Source organism: Ammodytes marinus (genome assembly GCF_949987685.1).
Source record: "Ammodytes marinus genome assembly, chromosome: 14".
NCBI lineage: Eukaryota > Metazoa > Chordata > Actinopteri > Uranoscopiformes > Ammodytidae > Ammodytes > Ammodytes marinus.
Genome location: NC_137218.1, coordinates 8,729,085 through 8,741,121, shown reverse-complemented (window position 1 = coordinate 8,741,121; position 12,037 = coordinate 8,729,085). Strand labels below are relative to the sequence as shown.

The 12,037-nt window shown below is 37.2% G+C and overlaps 1 protein-coding gene across 1 annotated transcript; it reads right to left on the bottom strand.

Annotated features, from left to right (window-relative positions):
• Positions 1 to 382: 382 nt before the first annotated feature.
• sar1b (secretion associated, Ras related GTPase 1B) lies at positions 383 to 11,103 on the bottom strand. Its single transcript, XM_080041659.1, has 7 exons — positions 10,920 to 11,103; positions 6,791 to 6,866; positions 4,978 to 5,097; positions 4,404 to 4,469; positions 3,956 to 4,059; positions 2,569 to 2,700; positions 383 to 2,103 (listed from the first exon to the last, which is right to left on the bottom strand). Exons 2-7 carry the CDS (start codon positions 6,846 to 6,848, stop codon positions 1,987 to 1,989), a joined length of 597 nt encoding a protein of 198 aa, XP_079897785.1. The 5' UTR covers positions 6,849 to 6,866; positions 10,920 to 11,103; the 3' UTR covers positions 383 to 1,986.
• Positions 11,104 to 12,037: the final 934 nt, after the last annotated feature.

Here is a 12,037-nt window from a genome sequence, read left to right as displayed (position 1 = left end):
CCCCTTAGACTTATTTGCACTTAACTAGCAAACAGTATTTATATGAAGGAGTTAATAATAGTTCTAACTTGACTAGCTCCATCAGTTAGTGGATGCTTATGTATTGATACATTAATATTCACAATAAGGAAAGGTCATAGGCGTACAATAAAATATAAGTCACCTTTTTTCTGCACAACAATTTGTTTTACTTTGAATACATTTCAGTACATCTTGCAGATACTTCTGGACTTTGACTCAAGTTGGATTTAGATCGAAGTACTTGATTCGAGGGGAGTATTTTAACAAAGAATGTTTTTGTACTTTTACTTAAACAAAACTGAATACTTAAGATCTGACCCAAAGAAAAACGACAATGAAAAATCTGCATTGTGGATCAATGTTAAAGCCTGTTATTCATTGAAAACATTTATTACATTTTTTATGATGCAAACAGTGAGTCCCACCCTCGTTGGAACAGCTCATCACGTAGTCATGAGGGAATGTAAGACACACAAAAGGGACAGGAACAGAAAAAAATGAGTATTAAGCGCAAATCTATTGTTTCCGTTAAAAAAAAAAAAACATGACAATCAGCTCTCATGGTAAAGTTTGGCATCTTTTTTCCCTCCCTTTGTACTCTCTGGAATAATGGTCATACAAATCAAAAGAACAAGGCATGCATAATAGTTTCTGGTAATGCACATAGATCAAAAAGATACCACTTATGAATACAAAATCCATGTACGATGTTCATGTACATTTCATATATATACGGTCCCTTTCATATAGGTGTCTTAGGCCTATCTACCTGTTCCTACTGTGAGACTGTGTCCTCCATTATCTACACTTCGTCACTAGATTCCCCCTGTATAAAGGCCTGCGCTGGAAAGTACACTGGTAGGATGGACTTCTAATATTGACGATTACTAGATGTTAGAACCATCAGTTTTTTTTCCTTCATCTCTGACTGCAATGTTATCAAGCTATTTATCCCAAAGTTTAATTTACTTAAATAGTTTTTCTTTTGCATCAACTGACCATTGTGCTATCTACATGATTTCATCAAACCTCGCCTGGGTTATCGCCAGTATTATTTTCTATTACAAATCTTCTCCCACCTGCTATACTACCACCCCATGCATGTCTTTAAAAAGGGGAGCCCACCGACTACTTGGATCCATTCGATGCTTCTGTGCCCACAAGATACAAGTCTGGAACAAAAGTATTTTAACGTCCAGGTAACCTAAAAAAGTGGATCTAATTTCTGATACGCAGATATAAATGCACTGGTCCATTTTAATAAATGGGTGAGACAGCCATCCGTCTATAGTGACGGCTGTATACGTGGCGACATTTTATTTATTGAAACTTAAAAAAAAAAACAGGGGGAGGGGGGGGCAGAAAAAACAAGACGAACCAGAATGTGTTGATTAAATACAATGTGGAATGAATGTCTTTACTGTTAAAAAAGTGTACTGCAATGTATACAACTATGTTGCTCTCTCTCATTGCTCAAAATGAGTTGAAGAGGGGAAAGAGGCATCAGGAATTGTTGATATACCAATGGAATCATATACAGATTTACAGTTATAATGCATCTATCATCACACTCAACAGATGGCAGGAAGGGGGGGAGGGCAGCAAACGACAGACAATATAGAAAAGATTCAACGGTTTGTATTTGAACACCCTTTGCTGTGGAACCAATCCTATGTTTCTCTCTTAGAAAAAGACAGAGATGGAAATGAGAGTGTGTGTATGTATGCGCGTACAGGTATGAATGCTGTAAGTGTGGATCCAAATGTTCGACCAATAAAAGTCTATTGGGATCAAGTTGTGCTGGTCTGTCTGAAGGTGGAGTCAGACTTTAACCAAACATGGGGCTGAGTATGATGGTACTGGTGGCAAACGGAGGGCGTCATGAGTGGTTGGGTTGAGACCCCCCTTCCCCCACCCCCCCCAGATGGTGGTGGTGGTGGTCGTGTGTTACGGGGCTTGGCTGCTTTAGTCGATGTACTGGGAGAGCCAGCGGAAGCCCTCGCCGTAGCCCTGCCTCTTCAACACACTGCACATGAACACCTCCAGTGGTCTCGTGTTCAGCTCCTTCATGGGAATGTTACCCTAAGAGAAAAGCCGGATGAAAAGTCACACTCAATCTACTTCCTCGTTGTTTTTACTGAGCAAATCTTTGTTCCAGACAAAATATTTCCGTCATTATAAAAAAATAAAAATTAAATCAACTGTGATCAACTATTACGAGGCTTTGTGTTTTACACGATAAATCCAGTTTTATTACACAGCTTAGGCCCCGGCTCAGAACATTCTGTACTGTGCTCAAGCAAACCCCTCCCAACTGTGCGGGAACCGAGGAAGTGTACCGTGCTAGAGTACGGAACAGCGTACTCACACTGGTCAATCGAACTAGACTTTAGGGGGCAAAAGTACTTGGGCACGGTACAGATTGCCTAGTGCGAGTGAAATACGTCTTTTCAGTGGTCAACAGTTAAAAATGATATTTCTTCTTATGATCAAATGTCCAAAAAAAGGGTCAAAAGTACAATCTGTACATGTGCTATGTCTACTCACCTTCCCTGTCGTCTGTCCATACAATCCAAACAGTTCCCTCAGCTTCTCCTCACTGATGGCCTCTTGTCTGTCGATCTTGTTGCCCAGGATCAGGATAGGCACGTTTCCGATGGTCTCGTCGGTCATTAATGCCTGAGAGGGTAGACTGGGTTTTACTATGTTGATTTCATTTTTATTATTAAGTTGATGAATAAAAATAGTCAGTTACACATAGGGTTGCAAAATTCCGGGAATTTTCAAAGTTGGAAACTTTCCATGGGAATTAACGGGAATGTATGGGAATTAACGGGAATTTGGGGAATTAATGGGAATAAACGGGAATTTACTCAATTTAAAGCAACCCAAATGCACTAAATTCTCCTAACTATGTTATTTCAGTCCAGGCAAACGTTCTAGACAGTAAAAAGCAGTTTTTTCAACTAAGTTTTAATATATTTATGAACATTTAATTTCAAATCAGATTTTTTTGAAAGTTTATTGAGACACCCAACTTGATATCATATATTGATTTTTACTAGACCAGGTTTACATAGATAGGCTTAAACTGTGATTTTAAATATAGTTGGAGAAAATATATTTTAGCATAATCTTGACTAAAACAACCAGATTTTATGCAAGTACACTTGGCAAATTGCACATAGCACACATCTTACTGCAGGGGTACTGAGGCCACGCCCCCTACATGCTCTGTGCATTCCCCATCACATGGGGGGCATTTTACTTTATTTATTGAATGGGTGGGGTCAGACAGATGCGTAATATTTTACTCAACATTCATCTTTTTGTTGTTCAGTGAAATTATTGATTTTTCATAAAATAATCAAAACTTGATTAAGTTCTTCTTACAAATAAATCTGTTCAAATGTAATGTTTTTTAATTGTATTATTTTGCACTATATGTTTTGCATGACCAAACATAGTGTTTAAATGTTTAGATTTATGTTTGGATATGGAAAAAAAATCATTTAAATTACCGCCATTTAGTTAATTCCTATAATTTATCATTTTGAATATTCCCAAAATTCCCGAGCGAAAGTTCCCGTGGAAACTTTCCGGAAACTTTCCGGTAATTTACCGGAAACTTTCCACCCCTTTGCAACCCTAGTTACACATGATTAAACTACTTTTAATTAATTACTTTAATTAGTAATATATAAAAATTATTTAGTAATTTCATATATTTAACAGAATTGGACTTCCATAGGAATTAATCAAAAGGACAGTGTTGTTTGTAGCTGTTCCTGCTTATTGAAATTTTAAAAAATGCTATCAATGCTTTGCCTCCTCTGCCATGGGATCCTCTTTGCACAATTATTTAACATGTTATGATGTAAGGTCCTCGATTTCTGAGGGACTGACACCCACAGTACGACAGATAGGTACTTACATCAAGTTCTGCTTTAGACTCGGCCAATCTGATGAGGTCTGCACAATCCACAAGGAAGACAATGCCATTAATGGCAGGGAGGTAGTTTTTCCATACTCTGCGGGCTGTGAGAACCAACACACACACACACACACACACACACGCAAACACAAGTCAATATTGAATTACAGTCCGGTCTGTCTACTTGGGTTAGACACATTTTGCATTAACTTATGCTGGAGCAGTAATCAGAAAAAAAGAAGGCCTGAAATATTTCACTGTATGTGTAATGAATCTAAAGTATATGAAAGTTTCACTTATAAAAACTGAAATTACCCAAAATAATGTTTTCCATGATATTCAAATTGATGGAGATGCACCGGTTTAGAATACCAGAAAGTTGTATTATAGCTTCACTAACACATACAGTGACCAATTAAAAACATTGGTTCATACACAATGCACACACCTTGCGCGTGGCCTCCAAGGTCAAAGGTGGTGAAAGTCATGCCAGCAATCGTCAGCTCTTCCGAGGCTGGAAGAAGAAAGAAAATGATGATGAACAAATCAGAGGCAGCTGAAAAGTCAGTGGTACACAATACAAGCAAATGTACACATGTGAAACATGATATAGAGTATTACCAAAATGTTTGTTATCATACTTACAGCTTGAACCCATTTAACAGCGGTTTGTTTAAAAATGGCAAACTTAAATGTCTGAATAATTTGCCTGATTTTATTTGCATGTTAGGTTTCCAACACATAACAGATTGAGAATGTGTGTGTGTGTGTGTGTGTGTGTGTGTGTGTGTGTGTGTGTGAGAGTGAGTGAGTGAGTGAGTGAGTGAGTGAGTGAGTGAGTGAGTGAGTGAGTGAGTGAGTGAGTGAGTGAGTGAGTGAGTGATTGAGTGATTGAGTGAGTGAGTGAGTGAGTGAGTGAGTGAGTGAGTGAGTGAGTGAGTGAGTGAGTGAGTGAGTGAGTGAGTGAGTGAGTGAGTGAGAGAGTGAGAGAGTGTGTGAGAGAGAGAGTAGAACCAACTCACTTGGATGTAAAGTTGGCACATGCTGTCCCAATCTGTCATCTTTGAGCATGTGCAATAGCGTTGTTTTGCCAGCATTGTCCAGGCCAAGAAATACTAACTTCCCAGATTTCTTGTACAGTCCTGAAACAAGCCCAGAGAAATTTTAGAACGCAAATCTGGACACTAGATTGTTGTTATACTGTAGATTGGGATGCATCATAAAATACAACGCTAAATCTTTGGAATTCTCACACATTGGAAAACGTTATTACATGTGGCGATCACAGGAAATCAGCCAAATTGTATTGAGAAAAAAAAGATGATACTTTGTTTTAAATTCACACAAATAAATACATAGCTTCTTTGATGCATGATGAAAATATACTAAAGTGGCTGTGCTTAACCTACAGATTATTCTGTTCTCTAATCTCTGAATGTAAACTAAATTAAAAATCGAATCCACCCTAGCCCAATTTGTCTGTAATGTTGTATTCTGTGATGCTGGAAAAGGGTTAGTAGTTATTGATTTTATAATTTCAGAGAAGAATAACATTCAGATGCTGATACGCAAGACTAGAGTACATTTAAAATGCGTACGAGTGCTTTCTGATGAAAAGAAAACAAAGTTGTGGGCGTAGAGACTAAATGAATAAATGAGAAAAGTTGCAATTATTGTGACTCCCTCCTCAGCCTTCAATACAAGATTACAAGGCTTTGTGTTTTCCACCCTTGGTGATACCCAGTAGATTTGTGAACATTCTGTCTGAGTCAGCTCTTCTAGACGTCAGGATTAGTACTCACACACAGCACTACCTGTCTGACCGGGAGAACGGGAAGGACTGCTTCACACGAGCACAGCTAACACAGAAACTAGAACAGAGCACCTTGGGGAGAGGAGCAGCTGCTTCTCATAACAAGACCTTCCACCATATTTCAGATGGACTCATCGATCACTAGCACATTGAAATAGCTACAGGGTCATTTCTTTCTAGGGGGAGACATTTCCTTGGTTCACATTACATTAGGGATGGCCGTCTGTAGATGATCTGTCAGACTACTTTCCACGTCTGATAATAGAAACAGAAAAAGAATATGTAAATGAGACCAACTATATATGTGAATAAAGCTGCATTAAACACCTTTTATGTGATCACAGTGGGGGCAGGGGGGGGGCATTTCTGTATTAAGACAAAATCTAAAACAATTTGAATGAATCTAATACACAATCTCTTGCATATGGATCAGGTTTTTGAATTGATTTTCTATAATGATTTTGTTCCTTAATATTGGCTGGGAAATAATGTATGCCATTTAGTTGATGCTTTTAGCTGAGCCACTTTACAGAAACATAAGTAGCATGTGTGTGGCCCCAATGGGAATCAAACCCATAAGCCAGCGTTTGCATTAGTGCTCTATCGAAGGAGCTTTAAGAGGGGACGTTATTTCAACTTACACTCAGGCATTTAAAGGAATGGTGACGATTAGTGATGCATTTGTTTCTTACTACAAGGGCTTTAGCTGAGAAGGCAATTTTCCTGAAAATGTATTAAGTAAAATCGTATATTATGGATTAGAAGTTAAGGATCAACTTCTTCAACAACAGGTATGGAATCATTAGTGAGCACAACAACTGTAGCACCACTTTTCATTCCACACTTTCAGACTAAGGTCAATGATAGACCTGTGGATGCAACCATTAAAGCTTTTCTTTTGATTGCTAAAGACATCACTTAGACTCTCTCACTAAATCCTCTCACAAATGAAAAAGGGCTTGTTGGTTCACTCTATGGCATTGTGAGCATATTTGTTAGTGTGTCGGGTCACCGGTACTCACCTAAAAACTGTAGTACGCTATTCAAACTGGTAGAAATCCAATTTATTATGAATGACATATCCGGAGCTGTTGAATCCTGAAAAAAAAAAAAAAGTACATAAGAAGACACGAATGCACAGGGACATGTTATTTTGTCTGCTACATTAATCACATTAATCACAATTCAAGCAAGGCAATCCAAAACATGATACAAGTCATATAATGGGTCTTCCTTTTTTACCATTACTTTCCCTTGAAATTATTTAAAAAATATATAGAAATAACTTAGAATCACTGATGTAAGGACAAAAAAAAGAAAATTACTTATGCAAGAGATTTGCATGACCTCATTAAGAGAGTATCTGTTACCCAGCATGAAAATAATCCTGAAGTGCAAAGAATTGCCTCAAAGGCTGACATGGCATAGTCACACCTTATCTTTTCATGATGCCGTACAGTTCACTTGCTAAAAACGCTGAATCGTAGGGAAACATGGATATCTTAATTTATCATGTAATATTATATAATACATTGAGAGAGTCAGAATCTTAGAAAGAGAGTACATTTGAAGATACATTGGCAAATTCCTGTACATATTTACCAAGATCACCTTTAATCCTATGGATGGGGATAGTGTCTTAATCCTGCAATTTAACAGTATCGCTAAATAATATCCATAACTAAAGATGACAGTGCTTTTATTAAGTGGCACTTGTTATTCTTAATTGTGGCTTAATAGTAATAGAGCCTTCAGGGATAGGTACCTGAAAGCACCAAAAGCCAATACGACACAATTAAGGGTCTAACAGACAACGGTTTGCAAAAGATAGCAAAAAGACAGTGTTTAGAATACGCTCTGAATACCAACAGATCCGCATGACAGGCACTAAAACACTATAGTATGCATGCCAGGCCAGTAGATAGCACTTGGCAGTGAAACTTTGTAGTAGACCTTCCGGTGCAATATGCCCTAATACGAAGAGGAGCTGTGATGTCATCGTTTTCCACAGGGACCGGTGTTGCGAGTTTACAAGGCGACACATGAGTTGCGTATTCAAAAGATTTATCTCTGGAACCGGGTTTCTAAAGTGTTTGTTTGCAGCCCCCCAAAGTGCTGCCGTCGTGTAAACGAATGGTCAAAATGTAAACAACTTTATACGTTTAAGTTTAAAACGTTGCTGTGTAAGCGGCCCCTAAAAGTATCAGACGACAGGGGACAGACAGTGAGATCAATAGGAACCAATCAGCACCCGTTACCACAAACCTCGTAAAAGTGACAGCCCTCAATTCTCTGAACATGCAGTGTCCCTCAGCCTATCAGATAGATATTGGCATCTAGTGATAAGAACAATGACTGGCTTTCTAAAGCCAATGATAAGCTTGTTTCAGGAGTCTTTGGACAGCAGGACAGGAGAATCAGAGCGCTGATCACACACCATCTGACAGAGCCTCAATAGGCAACATGAGTCTTCTTCAACACAAACCATCTGCAAAGACCTTGGAAATTAAATCTCGTCTGAGCCTCACACGATAAGAAAGCCAGATTGTATTTCAATCAAACTGAAATGGATCTAAGATAGGGACTGCTGTCACTGTGGGATATGAACAGTTCTCTGACTGAATATGTAACAGCTTGCTGCTTAATAAATACCCAAGTATCTGTAATTGTAGTTCACACAACCCCCCTCTCCAGTTGAGCATGTTTACATGACCACAATAGTTCGATAACTGGGAATAATCAGGTAATGGTAATAATCTGACTGGCACAGCACCGGCCCCCAACTTGATGACAGTGCAATGGAAATAATATGGCAATTCCATGAATTAGATAACGATGGGTTTATTAGTGTGCATGTAAACGTGCTCATTGACATGTGATGAAATGTTTTAGCAAGTGTCATGAAAATCTGAGAAAAGGGGCCGAAAAAAACAAAAACAAAGTTCCTCTTTTTGTAACCACAAAAGAAGCTTTTAGTTAAACAAATATTGCCCAATGTAATCACAATGTTTGCTACATTAGACAAACACACTCAAACATACAGTTTTCCAACTTCATATTATATCCTAGCCCTTTTTTGTGACAGTTACAGAAGCATCCGAACGTGTAAGCTGGTGCCGACCTCTAGACCTAGTTGCACAATATGCAAATAACTCCAGGGCTAAAGTATAAGGTGGTAAAGTTCAAGACCACGCAAATACAGCTGAACTACACGTCAGCTGCTGCTACACTCTCATATGGTCCCACGCCTGGCCCCACTAGCTGCTGCTACGACACTGTGGCATTACACACTGATGCTCATTGCTCACACACACGTGGAGTGATGCTGCTTTGAATGCTAAAGAATTAAATAGTAACTGACAACAACTATTGGCACTTAAGACACCTGAGTTTAAAAAAAGTCAGCAAACAAAAAGCTAAAAAGATTGACTGAAGGCAGGCCCCTGTTGTTCAGAGTTCAAGGCAAAAAGATTAAAATGGTGTGACAAACTGCTGGTTGCCAAATTGAGATCATTCAAAGTGGATATTTGACTAGAAATACCCTTTGAGCTAGCCCGATGAGACATCTGTTTTAAATCTATCAAATGAGTTATCATTTCAGCACAGGATTGTTTACACTAAAAATAAATCGAGCTAACATGTATGCCCTTATTTCTATACATCTGCCAACTAATTCCTCAATTACTAATGTTTTTCTACCTATTTGTCTTAATTTTCTTTAGTTTGGTTGTTTCTAATGTTTTGTTTTGTTTTACAATACTCTTTTATCATTGTATTTTGCATTTCTACTGAGGACGTTTTCATTTATCTGCCTTGACTGGAAAGCCCACTTCGGTTGTTTTTAAATATGCTTTATAAATAAAGTGACTTGACTTGAGAAACAAATGGATATTGTTTAAAAAAAGGTTAAATGTGCAACGTAATACAGGCTTCCTACAGCTTAAGGCAATTTATATTTAAGACTTAATGTCACTTAAAATTTAATCAAACAACATTTTACAATATCCATGACTGTAGACAAATGAACTCAATTACTTTGGGTTTGGGAAAATTGTGCATAGAATGCGAGTTATTTTGTCCAAAATAAAAGTAAAGATCTACTTCAATGTACGTATCAACTTTTTATTTAAATTTGATTTTTGTTGGTTTGACATTCATATCCACAACTTTCTTATTAATTTATGCAATGCTTTTAAAACCGTTTTAAGAATAGGAACACTAATACTATTTATGTTTCAGAAATTAGTTTCATTTAACAAATTAAAATGGTCAGCAATAGTACGATTGTGACACATATTCCTATGATATTGATCAATTCCCATCTACTGTAGGATGTCAGGCATGTGTTAGGAATCAACACAGATGTCATGAAAACAATTCAAAATGTAAAAACAAAATTCAGTTGAGTACACTTGATATGGTTTGACTCGGCTGTCAAACAGGTCCAGTTATCACAACCTGTCAAGGTAGCAGCGAAGTTAAGCTAACCTTTATTGCTATACATGATGGGTTTCGGTCAGATTGTGTGATAGTAATAAACTAAACACACCAAAACAACACAACAAATATCTCAATCATAACAACTTTCACCAAAGCAACATATATGTATACGTAAAGTATCATTTTTATAACGCTTGGGTGAGGCCGGCTAGTAAGGCTGGCTAGCAGGAAGCCACTAGCTACGTGTCATAATCTCTAGCAGGCGACGTTGCATCGAAGTTAGCTTACCTAGCTTATCAGCAGCTGGCAAGAGAAATACTTAACCGATGAACTAATAATTCTTGAGACTTTTCATAGAGCGAATATTTATATTTCCTATATTACATACGAACGTTTGACTACATATTACAGCGGGTCAACTTCGGTTTATATCCAACTTGAGGCTCTTTTCGAGTTAGCAATGCTAACGTAGCATCGTAAGGAGCCGGGGATTTTTTTTAAAGCGGAGATGCCTAACCTTCTCAAAACACCACACCAAATATTATATACCCAGGCCAAACCTTCTTATTACATCATTTCAAACCTTATTATAATACAATGCCAAATCCTTTCATGACAATCTCTTCCAGATATTTTTTTTGCCGAGATGCCGACCCATCTCATGACACTCTTTCCTAAATCATGTTTAGAAAATGTACCAAAAAAACTTACCCGTTATCAGGTGTAGAGTATTTTAAAGAGTGTGTACGTTCTTATATTCATGTAAATTGGCCTCCCGCTCGAAAAAATTACAACAGAAGAGCCTGCCCTGCCAAACGCCAGGTCTTCCTCTCCCTTTTTTGTGTTTTGTTACTGAGCCACGACACTGCAATGGCTGTCCAACAACTCCCCGAAACTCAGCCCAGCCGCTTCCTGATGATGTTTCACAATCATCTCTCCGACTGGAGAACTGAAATAAACTTAGAAGGGCCTAGTATTCTTATTATTTCACACTTTTTTGCCCACATAAAATATTTTATTAAATAAGGCTGGACAAATGTTAAATACGGTTTACTACTATTGTTTTACTTAATTTTTATTTTACTTTGCATCTTTTATCAAGTGTGTTTACCTTCAATTGTTTCTCTTACGTCATTCTCTCCCTGCTTTGATGTTCATCCATTTCTATTTTAATGTTAATTATTGTAAAATTCATGTTTTAAAGTACTCTGGGGGCTTGTAATTTCTATATTGAAAAGCACTTTGAGCTGCATTTCTTGTATGAAATGCACTAAACAAATAAAGTAGCCTACATATAATAAAAACAAAGACAATAAAAATAAGGTGGTTAAATTACAAATATTTGCATCTAGGCTGTACATGTGTGAAAATAATATTGTTAAATATTTAAATGCCGCTTAAAGCAAGTTAGTTTTAATTCTTTTTTAGGCTTTTTTAAATACCAGTCGAAATGACATTTTAATTGTACTGGCTTAACAATATTTATTTAGTCAAATATTTATTTAAAAATAAAAAAGGACTTTTTTGGTTCAGTTAAAAAGTAAGATGATCTATTACAAATGCTGAAAAAACGTTTTTTTGTTAATACTTTGTTGGGTAATTTTTCAGCTCATTCAAAATACACAACTATAAAGCAAATACATAAAGAAAAATGTGTCACTTAAATCATGCAGGGGCCTCAATGTCCTAACACAATCATATGGGGTCTTGCAATGCTGTGTTTTAAACAAAACCATTATCATTATGATATTATTATTATGAGGTTGGAGGCTAACATTGCAACATCAGAGACACTTATTAATTAAATACTACCTCTCATGTAAAGACAT

What these genes read in the sequence shown, in the direction of transcription:
- sar1b (XM_080041659.1), bottom strand. Translation starts at nt 6,848, where the DNA reads ATGTCATTCATAATAAATTGGATTTCTACCAGTTTGAATAGCGTACTA. An exon ending in TAGCGTACTACAGTTTTTAG is followed by an intron (nt 5,098 to 6,790) that starts GTGAGTACCGGT and finishes GGCTTGTTTCAG; the next exon opens with GACTGTACAAGAAATCTGGG. An exon ending in TGTGCCAACTTTACATCCAA is followed by an intron (nt 4,470 to 4,977) that starts GTGAGTTGGTTC and finishes TTCTTCTTCCAG; the next exon opens with CCTCGGAAGAGCTGACGATT.